The 14,508-nt window shown below is 50.0% G+C and overlaps 1 protein-coding gene across 1 annotated transcript in view; it reads right to left on the bottom strand.

Moving 5' to 3' along the window:
- Positions 1 to 11,750: 11,750 nt before the first annotated feature.
- CUNH2orf42 (chromosome unknown C2orf42 homolog) overlaps positions 11,751 to 14,508 on the bottom strand; it is a 48,491-nt gene continuing 45,733 nt past the window's right edge. The window contains exon 11 of the mRNA XM_050165405.1: positions 11,751 to 12,816. Within this exon, the coding sequence (XP_050021362.1) occupies positions 12,608 to 12,816 (209 nt within the window). The 3' untranslated portion in view covers positions 11,751 to 12,607. The remainder of the gene's footprint in view (positions 12,817 to 14,508) is intronic.

Below are 14,508 nucleotides of genomic sequence, written 5' to 3'. Positions count from 1 at the left end.
GCCCCGAAATAATTACACGGAAACTGTATTTTTTTAAACACTGCCTGGCCCGGCTAGTTCCAGCCTCTTATTGGCTAGCTCTTACATATTGTTCTAACCAATTTCTAATATTCTGTGTAGCCCACGAGGTGGCTTACCAGGGAGGATCTTAACCTGCGTCTGTCTGGAGTGGGAGAATCATGGCGACTCCTTGACTCAGCTTCTTTTCCCCAGCATTCTCTTCTGTTTACTCCACCCACCTATGTTCTAACCAATAAAATGGGCCAAGGCAGTTTCTTTATTATAATTAACCAATGTCCTTCCTCCATCATTAGTCCAATTTAATGAAGCCTTTGTGGTTCTAGTACTAGTACTGATGGAAACCCGGTCTGCACATGCTTAGCCCCTCATGGTTTGAGCAGCCTTGATAGAACTCTGGCCGAATTTCTGCGTGACTCCAGGAGAGCTGCCAGTGAGTGACCCATCTTGCCTTGACTTGAAAAATCAACCAACCAACCAACCAAACAAACAAACAAAAAAAGATGCTTGCCAGCCATAACCATAGATCTAGATTTATCTTTTTAAATTATGTTCATGTGTCTAGGTATATGCACGTATATGCACACATATATGAGTGCCTGCATTGGTCCAAGGCATTGAGTCCCCTGGAGCTGGAGTTCAGGTAGCTGTGAGTCACCTGACATGGGAACTGGTAACTGAACTCGGGTCCTCTGGAGAAGCAGCGAGTGCTCTCACACACCCAGTCTTCTCTCTGCCCTCCGTTTGCTTTTCTGAAACAGTCTCATGGAACCTAGGCTGGCTTCAAGCAAGCTGAGGAGGATGACCTTAAACTTCTGGTCTTCCACCTTCACCGTGTCTGGGTAGAAAGCCAACCATACTGAGCTGTAAATGTGCCCTCTCCTAGGCCAAACGCGGCTTCCGAACAGACCCATTTTCTCTCTTAGAGCCTGAGAGGGCTGCTCACGGAGAGCCTTGTCATACAGACCCCCGCCACAGACAGGCACGGGAACTAGCACAGTGAGGCTGCTGACTGGAGACTGGTGCCACGGCAAGTCCCAGACACCAGGAGTTGCAGGCTGGACAGCGGGGCGCTGCGGTCACAACTTGATTTCAGCCAGTGACACTGGCATCAGCTTTGGGCCTCTAGAGCAGAACGGATAACTCTGCGTTGTGTAAACTGTGATCTGTGAAAATCAATTGAACATAGTTCATTTTTTCATCCTAATTCCAGTTCTCTGCAACTTGATAATTTTTTTCTTCTGAAAAAAAGAATCATGCTGTCTTTGGTGGACTATGCCGATGACCCCAGCCTGTGGGGTCATTGTGAGGAGAACTGCTGTGGACTTGACAACAGTCTGGGCTATAGAGTGAGAGTCTCTCTCTCTTCCTTCCTTCCTTCCTTCCTTCCTTCCTTCCTTCCTTCCTTCCTTCCGAGACCCTGTTTGAAAAGAACGAGCAGAGGCAGAGAGCTGCTCACCAGATAGAACAATTGCTGTGCCCACTTGAACCTGGGTTTGAGCTGCACATGCCACAGTGGAGGGAGAATCAACTCCCTAAACTGTCCTCTGACCCCACCCACATGTGACTGCCACGCAGTGACAAGCCAGTTCACAGATCATAATAAAACCTAAAGGAAAATCTATGTACATGAAGATAAAGATTGGACTGTGCTGAAGAAGGCATGTCAAGCTGGCAGGTGGTTTTAGAGACAGAGTTCTTTTCAGAGCTCTTGTTGTCCTGGAATTCACACACTGGAGACAAGGCTGGCCTCAAACTCAGGTATTCTTGCCTCTGCCTCCCAAGTGCTGGGACTACCACCTAGCTGAGACTCTCTCTCTCTCTCTCTTTTTTTTTTTGGATTTTTGAGACAGGGTTTCTCCATAGCTTTTGGTTCCTGTCCTGGAACTAGCTATTGTAGATCAGGCTGGCCTCGAACTCACAGAGATCCGCCTGCCTCTGCCTCCCGAGTGCTGGGATTTAAGGCGTGCGCCACCACTGCAGGGCCTGAGACGCTTTCTTTTTTTTAAAAAAAAAAAAAGAAAGAAAGAAAGAAAGAAAGAAAGAAAGAAAGAAAGAAAGAAAGAAAGAAAGAAAAGAAAATCTGGGCATGTCTAACACCTTTAATCCCAGCACCAGGGAGGCAGAGGCAGGAAGATCTTTTTGAGTTCCAGGCCAGCCTGTTCTATGTAGTGAGTTCTAGGACAGCTAGAGCTACATAATAAACAAATAACAAAACCAATAACAACAAAAATCCTTGCTGGGCACATGCTTTTAACAACAGCACTCAGGAGGTAGGGAGATTTCTGTGTGTTTGAGGCCAGCCTGGTCTACATGGTAAGTTCCACGCCAGCCAGGACTTATGTGAGGTATTGATTCAAAACAAACAACAAAAAACTAATATATACTAATTTGTCTGTTGTTTCTAAGTTTTGAGTCATGTAAGCAAATTACCTACTTAAAGAAGGAAATACAAACATTTGAAAGCAGAATTAGAGCAATGTTTTGCTTTATTTAGACACACATCTTTGAGGGTGCTCCACGTTCCTTTCTATGCAGCCATCAGTGGCTTCTGAGATCCTGCTGCTCTTCGCTTGGCCGTTCCGGGATCGCCAGCACTTGACAGGCCACTAGCAGCCTCTCCTCTGCCCCGACTTGGGAAACCTCAGCGGTAGTTGGGCAGCATTTCTGAAGTAGACGGTCAACCAGTTCTCTGCTCGCCCTTTCCTCTCCTTCTCATGCCTTGTCCAGAGAAGCCTGGAAAGTGCTGGCCATGTTTTCCTCTCTCTGCAGGTGTCATCCTCCTGCCAGGCAGCATCACCCTTCCACCAGCTCCACTGCTGGCCATCCGTCCCCAGAGAGAACAATTCACAGACTCTACAAACCTCAGCTCTGCCCAACTCCTAGCCTAGAATAGAGTGTCCCCTGTGCACGATTAAGCAGGCTAAGTCAGTTTTAAGACACAGTTCTTTGGTTTCGTTTTGTGGACTCAATCAACTGAGAATGCCGGTCCTCAGGAAATATCTGGCATTGTCAGGAGTCCCACGGGGCAGGCCAGTTTGTGTGAGTCTGGCCTCCGAGAAAGCTCCAGTAAATTTCCATCCAGTATATCACAGACTGGATTTACAAGGAATATGCATTTGCAGCTGTCTGAGGTTAGAGGTTGGGGACAGAAACCTGAGACTCAGTCCTGCTCTGAGATCTATCTCTGTGAAGATTGTTAGGGCGCCTTCAGCTGGCTACCACTGTCTGGAGTACTTTGCTTTAAAAAAAAAAAAAATCCATTTTCAATATACCATCAAGCTGCAGACACTTCATAGTTAGCCACTTTGTGGTTACCACACAGTATGTGACAATATCATTTATGCTCATGGCTTTCTCCCCTCCCACCATTTCTTTCTAAGGCAGGTTGTCACTATTTAGTCCCAGTTGGCCTGGAACTCACTATGTAGGAAGGGCTGGCCTAGAACTCACAGAAATCTGCCTGCTTCTGTTTCTCCGAATTTCTCCTTAGTGCTTTTGGGGAAACAGCTTTTATCCTGCAAAGATCACAGATAGTTGAAGGATAAACCCTTAAGTCATGCAACCCTTGGTAACTCATTAAACCTCTCCGGTGTTAATTTTGCCCTGACAGCCACAGCTTGCAGCTTCTAACTCTACTTAGCTACAGTTGTTCAGCTGGAGCTGTGGTCTGAGACCTCTGCCAAGTGTGCTCCATGTGGTCTGATAGCAAGTTGCTTTCACAGATGCCAAGTGCAGCCAGACCTCAGACACTAGAGCAGTCCGTGCCCCCCGGAAAGGACGTGCCCAGTGCTCCCTGCCCTCAGTGCTGTTAGAATACCGTGGACAAAGAGCAGAGGACCCTAGAGGCCATCCACTCCCCGGTAGAGCAGAGGACCCTGGAGGCCATCCACTCCCCTGCACACATGCAAAGCAGGGCAGGAGCAGCAAGAAGCTTCCAAGGAAGTGACTTGTGCTCACCCACACAAAACCCAGGAACAGAAAGAAAGAACCTGGTGTTGCTCGGGTTTCCTGTCAGGACATCCTGGCTTGAGGCCCTGAAAAAGTTAACTGAAAGGCGGGAAGATGCCAGAAGGTGGGCCTTGAGACACATTGGTTGGTCAAGTTAACAAAATACAGCTCAACAGCAGGTATCAACCCTCAGTCCCACCCCAGTCCCTACTATTGGTACGGTGCCCAATGCCAGTAATTCCAGCACTGGGGAGGATGAGGCAGCAGGACTGTGAGTTCTGGGCCAGCCTGGGCTACACAATGAGACCCTCTCTACAAACCAATCAACAACCCAAAACCAAATAAAAACTAAACAAACAACAATGAAACAAACAAACAAACAATCCACAAGGAAATTTTTTCTTTCATGAGGGCATAATCTAAACCCGGAAGCCTGGTTGAAGCATCTGTATGTGATTAGGAGTAGAACCGATTCCTAATGTGTCAGAGTCCTGAACCACATTTGTCCTGCGGATGTGGGAAGCCTGGGTCCAAGCCTCCCACCTGGCAGAGAGCAGAGCTGGGTTATTCACTATGCAGGGGTGAGCCTAGGGGTGCTGGGACCAAGGGTGATCCTCTTTGGGCTTGTCAGTCAAGTGCAGGAAGGGACAGGACTCACCTACTCCACTTACCCATTAACAAATCAGACCTTTGGCAGACCTCAGAAACACACCTAGGCCTAGAGCACTGTGGGAAACGCAGAGCTGCATGCATGCATGGAGAGTACTTAAACAGCCCTGGCCCCACCGGAGGGGTTTAAGCAAGGGAACAGCACGAACCTGAAACATGCATCTCATTAGTAAAATGTATGTCTTAAAGATTAAAGACCACGGGTTCAAATCATCCCCAAATTTACAGCATGAACAGCTATGGTAAGGGAAAGTGCAAGTGAATTAAGGCAGGGCTAGTGGGAAGAAGTAGACCATGGTAGTCATCAGGTCAGTAGTGTGTCCACAAGACAGCTGCCAGTCTAGGTAAATGCTGTCGCTTTGGTGGTCTCTCATGAGTGTTGCCCAGACATGTATTTAAAGCACTGGCCTCCCTGAAGATATGCCCTGGTTCTCAGACTACATGTTACTGTGGCTGGGGATAGGCGCCACACTTCCCAGTTCCCTACACATCTTCTTATGGGATTCCCAGGGAGCTCTCTGTGCAGCTGAAGCAAGCAGGAAGAATCCTGTTTACATTAGGTTATCAGCACCTGGCGGTGGTGGCGCACGCCTTTAATCCCAGCACTCGGGAGGCAGGCGGATCTCTGTGAGTTCGAGACCAGCCTGGTCTACAAGAGCTAGTGCCAGGACAGGCTCCAAAGCTACAGAGAAACCCTGTCTCGAGAAAAAAAAAAAAAAAAAAAGGATATCATCAACTAACTTACNGGTAAGGGAAGGACCCGGCAGCCTCTCTTTACCCATGTCTGAGCCTGAAGGATGAAGAGAGATGAGTTCAAGTCTTGTGCACAAGAGGAAGCCAGAACTTCACAGCAGACAGAAGAGCTAGAAAAATGCAGAGGAATATCCCCCCCCCCCCAGTGGAGCTGGCTAGGGCCCCGCTGTCCAGCTCCCCTTCTGACAGGCTAGTGTGTTGCTCATTCTTCAGGTGGGCGGGCGACACCAAGATCGTAAGTTACCAGGTAGGGGGTGCAGCAGACAGCCCTCCACATGTTGTCCATGTTCATTCCCGACTCCCTCAGCTTCAGAGAGCATCTGGGACCACGGTTCAGACGTCCTATAGCTTAGTGTAGACACCAGATGCTGGGTAGGGCACGCAGCTTAGTCACAGGATCTGTTGACGGTAAGATTTACATTATCCCATATTTGATCTTTCCTGCTTTGTCCACAAACCTTTCCTACAGACGAGGTAGGTGAGGTGAGACAGCTTCCAGGCATGCATGGGGCCCAGAGCCTGCCAAGGAAGCAATGGTTCCCTGGGCCCCATGGCCACCGTCTCAGTGGTGGCCTCCTTCCTCCATGTTCCCAGCCCCACACCCTGGGCAGAAACAGTAGCTGAGGACATACTTCTCGCTTTGCCACAGCCCACAAGGTAACACTCATCCTCGCGGAAGTTGTGTTTACACACAGCGTGAAATTCTGTTTTCCAGTCACCACACCTAGCTTTCAGGGAATGCACTCCAGTTGGAGATCCTGGCTTATTTTTTCCTCAGTGAGTCATCCTTATAAATTTATCTCCAGAGACAATATGGTCAGCTCCCCTCCTCACAAAAGCCATGGGGCTTCTTTGCTTCCATATTTACTCACACAAAATTCACCTAAAAGTTGAAATAAAAATCACAGGAGCCGAGTGTGCTCCAGTACCCTTCTGTCCTGCTCATGGCCTGCGGTTCGTGGGGCTGCTGTATGGTATATGGGAGCTGTCCCTTCTCAGCATCCGTTCATACCCCTGACTTCCTGAACCTTTGAAAACTGGAAGATAGTATGACCGGATCATCATGCCCACCCATATTGAGTTGCAGAACAAGCTTGGGGCTGTGGTTGTATGTGTAGCGTGTGTGCAAGCTTCCTATGCTGGGCCGGGGCGGTAGCTGAGCGGTGGAGCATGTACATGCACGAGTCCCTGGGCTCCATCTCTAGCACTGCAGAGAAAGGCAGAGGTTCCCTGCTGGCTAGACGATCCATATTTCAAAGGAACAGGGTTCTAAATGTTGATGAATTTTCTTTAAGCTTGCCTTGAGATAATTACGAAGATGTCCTTGAACTTTGATCCTTCTGCTTCTAACTTCTCTGTCCGCTGGGCAGTCTATGGGTGCTGGGCGTCTAATGCAGGGTTTTGGGCATGCTAAGCATGCACTCTTACCAACTGAGCTATACTGCCTTTGTCCACTACTGTTGCCGATGCTGATCTCAAACTCAGGGTTCCTCCTGGCCAGCCTCCAGAGCAGAGATCACTCACAAGCTGTCATGGCCAGCTTATTCAGAAAACATGGTGGCTGGAAAAGGGGTAGACTCAAACGTACCTCCAATCAGAGACTGAGGGCTTCCCTGGTGTTGCCTTTTGGTGCAGTCCCAACCACTAAGGCCCACATCCTGCTCTAAAAACAAGGGAGAAGGAACAGGCTCCACACTTCCTCCTGCTTCACATTGTCTGACTTTCTCAACGGCACCGTCACCTCTGACACACTGCATCTTATTCTCATTCTTCCGGCTCGCTCCTCACAAGGACGGAAACATTTCGGGAATAGGGCTTCCTAGCCAAAGCCTAGCCCAGGGCCAGAGTTAATAAAGGTTGCACAAATGGCTGAGTGAGGACGCTGGCTCCTCTCGCTGGGGACTGCCACTTCCCTCTCCCGCTACAGCCCTGTCTTTCCATGCACTTAGCAGCCGAGAGCTCAGATGACCACAGGTCTGTATCAGTTCCAGTGGCAGCTTTCCCAGTGTGGTGGCAACAGTTCCTTTCACCTCCGGATACTGTGTCCATCTGTAGTCAGCCCCCTGACCCCCCCCTCCAGCTCCCCTCCCTGACCCAGGAGCCAGCCTGCGCCTTCATCTCGAGTTTCCTATTCTCTGCCTCGTACTGATATCACTTTCCTTGCCGTGTCTGCCAGAGGCTGACAGCAGACACTGGTTAGCTTGCTGTAGGAGGCCTCTTTCTTCTCTCTGCCCTTCCCCACAGCTCCCCAGCCTGTGCTGATTTGAAGGGTCCAGATGTGGCCATAATAGTTCATGCTGGTCCAAGGTGAGAAACTTAGCAAGTTCACAGAGTTGAGGGTGTGCAAACTGAACACTGCCGGCCGCTGACACACAGCACAGTGGACTGGAGCTCCTCTTTCTTGCCGCAGGAGCCACCAGGCCAAGGAAATGATCTCATTCAGGTCCCTGTGGTAGAGCCCTGGTTAGTCCCTGGTAGCACTTCCTTCTGTCCTTCTCAGGAAAACCCCCTTTGGTTCTTCATGGTTCCTTCTTATTTGAATATCTGAAAAAAAATCTCATGTGGACGAGTGCTTTGCTTGCATTTATGTCTGTGCACATGTGTGCCTAGGGCCATGAAGGTCAGAGGAGTCAGACTCCTGGAATTAAAGATGCAGATGGTTCTGAGTCATCATATGGATTCTGGGAATCGAATTCAGGTCTTCTGCAAGAGCAGCCAGTGTTCTTACCTGCTGAGTCATCTTTCCAGCCCTTTTCCTCATTTCTTTTTAAAAAGTAGGATTACCAATAGCCCAGGTTGGCCCTGAAATACCTAAAAAGCTGGGGACAGATTTTGATCCTCCTGCCTCTACTTCCTGAATGTTCGGATTACAGGTATGAGGCACCATGTGCAGTTTATGTGGGGCTGAGGACTGACCCAAGGGTCTGCACACGCTGGGCAAGCGGTCCATTGACTGAGCTCCACCCCTAGCTCCCAAGGCAGCTCGGACACAAATGAACAGACTCAGGTATGTGCGGCTGTTCAGACTCTCTGGTCTGTGGCTGAGGGCCTGTGCCTGCAGGTCTCATGACAGCCAAGTCAGGACACAACTGCTTCTCCAGCAAAGGCAGAGGGAAGGGCCTCTTTCCATCGCCACAGGTTCCACCACCCAGGCTCAGAGAACCTCTGGCCATCTCAAGAGGCCTCTGCTTGTAAGCTCGGGCTCCACAGAAACACCACCTCTACACACATACAGCTGTTCGCCTCATGCTGGTCTATTTTCTGCTCCACACTTCTACCAAGATCTCCGCGAGGGAGAAGTCAGGCCTGCACACCTGTAATCCCAGCACCAGGAAGGCTCAGGCAGGGTCCTGAGTTTGAGGCTAGCTTGGGCTATATAGTGAGACCCTATCCCCCAAACCAGACAATTGGGGGAAAACTGTGTGCCAATCCAACCTTCTGCCTGAAGTTTTCTCTTATCTCCAGCAAGGCCTATGCATAGCTGCTGTTCTCAGGGCAGGGAGCAAGGCCCTCACAGGCACTGTGGGTTTGCAGGAGCAGAAAGGGGGACCCTTGCTAGACCCCGAGGAATAAGGGACTCTGACACAAGAGCCCTTCCATTAGCCACCCCTGCTGAAGGCCACAAGCAGGGAGTGCTGCCTTACCTCCGTTTTCTTTTCTTTTAAACCTCAAATGCTGGCTTTCACCTGAAACCCGAAGTGGTCTTGTACTAATCAACAGGAGTGGCCCAGAGAAAAGGAGTGAAGGTCACAGCTACCTCACACCCCCAGGAGGTCCTGGGCACTCACTCAGAGTAGACCCATCAACAGAGCTGGAGAAGTCTCCATTACCACAGCTCAACTATGCTCCTGCTGAGGAGAGGGAATCCCCTTTTTCAGCAAAGAGGATGGTTCTCATACCTCAGCTTCTCACCTTCTGACTTTCTGAAAGCCAGGGATTGTGGGGGGAAAGTTACCTCATAACATCTTCCAGGAGGCAGTCCTGTGTGACCCTGCCTGCCTGCCCTTGCTCAAGCTACCCAGGCTTGGCTTGTTCCTAGGGGACAGGCCATCCTCTCACCAATGCCTTGGCACCGTCAAAGAAGATGGGCACTCTGCAAGGGCAGGAAGTGTGTCTCACGGCACTTGGGTGTGCTATGCCCCTAAGGACAAGGGATTAGGCTGGTGGTAGGATAAACTCTGGTACACACTTTGAGTTCTGAGCAGGTTCATCGTTCTAACCTTTTCATTACTGGGAGGCCTTGGGGCGCACAAGAATGGGAGAAGCTTCTGCTTACAACCGGGACAGGGGAACACAAAGCCTTCCTTAGTATGGTTAAGATTGAGGAATGACTGCCCTTAGAGACGAAAGAAAGAGCAATGAACTTCATAGTCTGTGAGGTACTGATCCGGGTGCCCAGCGCCCTGCTCAAGGCCACTCACTAGTACCTTGTGGCCAGAACCTTAAACCACGTCCTGAGGAGGTCCTCCGGTTAAAGGAGGCTGGAAGTGGCTGGCTGCACTGTCCAAAAGTCCACTCCAGGAAGAAGCACAGACACCTTGGAGGGCTCAGGACTGAGTCTGTGGAGTAAGACGGGGTGGGGGGTGGGGGGTGGGGGGTGGGAGAGCAGGACGTCTAAGAACCCGTCTACTCTCAATCTCAGATCCCCCTCTTCCCTATCGCCTTACCCTCTCCCCTTCAATACTCTCCTTTCAACCTTTTATCCCCTTCCCCAACTCTCCATCCTCCTCCTTGCCTCCACGCTTCCTTCCTCCACTCTCCCCTATCCCCACTTTCGATTCTCATCTCTCCTTTCCCGTTCCGAGCCCTCTCCTACCCCCTCTCCCTCCTTTGACCCCTTCTACAGGCTCCCCCTTCCCCCACAGTCCTTCCACTCCCCCAGCCCATCTCCCTTACCCATCCCCCGCCCCACGCGTCTCCTCCCCTTCTGCTCCGCCTTCGCCACGTCCCCAGCCCCGCCCGCACGAGCTTAGCGGGGAACCCCGGAGACGTCACCACCCGCAGCGCCCTCCTTCCCGCGCTCTCCAGAAAGGACGCGAAGGTGGTGACGTGTCCTGAGCGTCAGCGCGCCTGCGCACAAGGAGGTGCGTGCTTAACTTGCGGCGCCGCCTGGCGGAAGGACAGCGGCGGTGAGGCTGGGGGTGACGCGTGTCGGCGGCGCGGTGGCGTCATCTCGCGGGGCCGCAGGACCGCGTGCTGCGCCGGCCTCCCCTGTGTCAGTGTGGGCGGAAGCGTGGCTTCATGCCCTGATTTACTTGGTTGGGTAAACAGCTTGGCAACGTCGCGCTGCGAGTCATGTGAAGTTTGAGGACCAGGACACTTGAAGACAGAAGACTGTATGTCATCGACTGAATTCGTGTCTCAGGAACATTAAGTACTATCTCTGGCAGTGTGAGCGGTCTCCCCGCCCCCGTCATGCTGTTTCTCTATGCAGACTCAGGAGTTGGAACTCAGCGTTGATTTTTCACGAGCTAGGCCGCCCCCCCCCCCCGCCCCGTTGGAGCCGGGAAAGGCAGGAGGCAGGTCACGTGCCCCGTCAGGATGTCTTTTGAAGTGTAGTTTCCAGCCTAGCACTTCATGCAATGTCTGGGTGCCTCCTAGAAAGGCGGGTCCTGGACTCTTGCTCTGGAGCTTACTCAGATATACTTTGGCTTTCTGAGGCAGGGCCTCACCTCTGCCGGCCTGGTACTTCCTATGTAGACTAGGCTGCCCTCGAAGGTGTGCCCCATCATGACTGGTAAGAATACGCATTCAGCTAAGTTCCCCGAGTGAGCCCTATACGCTCAAGTTGGACAGGCTGCAGCTCAGCAAGCCTTACAAGGGAGGCTGTAATGCTAGAGCCACAGGCCTGCCCCAAGTTGAGCGTGAATGGAGACAGCCTGAGGAACCTGGCTCAGGGCTCCTAAGGCCTGGTCGCACCCCACATCACAAGATGTTTGTCCAGCCTTATCTACAGAGAAACAGTTCCTTGTATTTTTTTTCCTAAGCAGGCCAGAGCTGGGTTTCTGTCATATCGGATCTACTTGTGGCTTCCAACTGGTCAAAGACAATGAACTGTAATGCATTTATATCAAGGGGCTGGAGACATGACTGGCTAAGAGCATTGGCTACTCTTCAGAGCCCCTGGATTCTCAGCACCTACATGATGGCTCACAACCATCCCTAGGTTCCAGTTGCAGGTGCTTCAACAACCTCCTCTGATTACCCCGGGCACGAGGTACTCATACATATATGCAGACAAAACATGAGAAAAAAAATCTTCATTTCAAACCAATAAAATATTTCAAGTAGAAAGCATACATCGAAGTAAACTAAAAAAAATTTTAGTGCTGTGTAGAGCCAGATCTGTAGCTTCCGTGAGGCTCCTGAGCTTTGCAAGGAGTCAGTCATGCCTACCCTCTAAGAGAAAGATGAGACTCAGAATAACGGACGTGTTTTAAGTGTACGCAGAAGTCATGGCAGGTATGTAGGAAGTCCCCACTGCCTGCACCATCTCCATTCTGTGATGAGTGAATTCAGAAATAGGTTTTGAATTTTATCAGCTGTTCTTTGTTTTTTTGAAACAGGTTCTCACTATGTAGCCCTGGCTGTACTGGGGTTCACTAATATAGACCTCAAAATCACAGAAACTAGGTCTCAAAATAACAGAGACTACTTCTGCCTCCTGAATGCTCAGCTGCTCAAAAATTTAAAGGAAAAAAAAGTGAAGTATCGTTGATCCCTTGGCCCTAGCCACTTTTCCCCATCTGACTACAAAGTAAATTCACCCAAAGGCTTCTGGCTGTGAAATCACGACAGCAATGGCACCATTTAGAAAAAGTAGTGACACTGTACTTTATTTGCCATCAGGATAGAGGATCGGCGTGCTCAGGCAGATCCTTTGCACTCTCTCTGCCCAGGGCATTGTGACTTTTCCACACTGTTGGCTGAGGTCCAGTGCCGCTGACTTTTTAGCGAATTACTGAAAAATGAGCTGCAGGTAAGTCCATGAGAAGGCCAATGACCCGGACGGACTTGACTGCTTTTAAAACGCTGGTCAGAAATAAGTGCCCAGTTTATAACGAAGACTGTACTCAGCAGTGCCCACCCACACAGATGTTCTGAGCACCTGCACCTTAGTTAAGAGCAGTTCATTAGCAGGGACCATATTAAGTGCTACCAGGATTTACAGTGGTCGGGGATGTGCAAACTCCGCAAAATTAACTCTTGATTTGCCTCAAGGGAAAGTGATAGTAGTCAGAGGGGCCAGTTCCAAAGACTGGTCCAGGGGTGGCCTTGGATCTTGGTAGTCAGCCACATGTCCATTCCGGTGGTGACCATACTCAAATTTGATTCGAAGCTCACCAATCTTGGATTGCGGGAGGATGTCTGGGATCCACTCAATGATAAAGGGTGTTGGCTCCTTTTGTTCGGGGGAAGTGTTCCCTACAAAAGGTAGAATGGGAGGTTAATTAGTATGGGTCCACCTGACTTCCATTAAAACTATTCCTATGTTTTTGGTTTGTTTTTGTGACGTGGTGTTACCGGAGCCCAGAATGTCCTCATACTTACTGTGGAGTATATAATAACTCTAGATCTGGACTGGTAAGATGGTTAGTGTAAAGACACTTGGGGCATAAGCCTGGCAACTTGAGTCTAATCCCCTGAACCTATATAAAGTTGGATAAGTACCAGCTCCACACAGCTGTCCTCTGAGCTCTGTATACGCTGTGGCAAACGGACGACAACTCCTCCACCTTCATGCATGTGCATGCATGCACACACAGAGACATACTATAACAAGAACATTAAGAATAAAGAGCTGAATGGCCAATAGTGAGGCAGGAGCAAGGTCAGGTGGGGTTAGCAGGCAGAGAATAAATAGAAGGAGAAATCTGCGAGAGAGGTAAAGGAGCAAGAAAAGGAGAGGGGATCCTAGGGGCCAGCCACACACCAGTCACGGATAAGAGTGAAAGTAAGATAGAAGTAACAAAAGGAAAAGTCCAGAGGCGAAAGGTAGAGGAGATAACTTAAGAAAGGCTGGCCAGAAACCAGAAGGTAAGGCCGGGCATTTATAAGTAAGAGTAAGCTTCCACGTGAGTGATTTATTTGGGAGCTGGGTGGCAGGTCCCCAAAAAGTACTCTTAAAAGAGTAAAACTTCACACAACACCCCAACTCTTGGGAGATTGAGGCATGCGGATTGCAAGTTCAAGTCCACCCTGTAGAAGGCAAACGAAACAGGAAGCCTTTCAGGAGAAAAAGTAAAAAGTTAAAAAACAAAAACCAAACCATGTAAGTAGGGGCTGGAGAGGTGGCTGTGAGCATTTGCTGCGTTTGCATAGGACCTGTTTCTTCACAGCCAGCCACACCGGTCGGCTCTCAAGCACCTTATAAATCCAGCTTCAAGGGAGCTTCTGTTGGCACAGAGCACACAAACCTTTAAACATACGTAAATATAAAAGGTGAGAAAAACCAGAGAGCCTAACAGTAATACGGATAGGTATACTTTTTCTCTCAGCATTATGGCTCCATAAGCTAATAACATTTTTTGGACCTCACTCTTCATTTTATTCCAAAACAGACTTTCTGAGCCCCGTCCTTCATTGTGCCAGCTGTTTCCTTCTCACAATGGCCAGGAAGGAAGCAGGGACTTCTGCTATGGCTTCACCTAAATGTCATCAGGAGAGCACAAGTTGACAACAGGTGGCACTGAGTGGAGGTGGAGGGCACCCCACTGGGCTCTGCTATCAACACCAGCATTCACAAATGATGCTGTGTGGGGAGACAGGAAGAAACCCTAGCCCTCCCATTTGTGCCCAGGTGGAACTTGTACCAACCACAGAACAAACAGCCATGCACTGACTGCAAAGCATGGCTAACACTGACTAGCAGATTCAAAGGACTGAGCGGTCTGCACGAGGAGAGTAATATGGACAGATATGGACAGGGTAAAAAGAGGAACACAGAAACCCACGTGCCGTTGGCCAGGCGGTGGTGGCGCACGCCTTTAATCCCAGCACTTGGGAGGCAGAGGCAGGCGGATCTCTGTGAGTTCGAGACCAGCCTGGTGTACAAGAGCTCTTTCCAGGACAGGCTCCAAAGCCACAGAGAAACCCTGTCTCGAAAAACCAAAAAAA

Source organism: Alexandromys fortis, unplaced genomic scaffold (genome assembly GCF_014885135.2).
Source record: "Alexandromys fortis isolate MF-2015 unplaced genomic scaffold, M_Fortis_MF-2015_v1.1 scaffold_158, whole genome shotgun sequence".
In the NCBI taxonomy this organism is placed as follows: Eukaryota; Metazoa; Chordata; class Mammalia; order Rodentia; family Cricetidae; genus Alexandromys; species Alexandromys fortis.
This window is presented reverse-complemented; position numbering and strand designations above follow the sequence as displayed.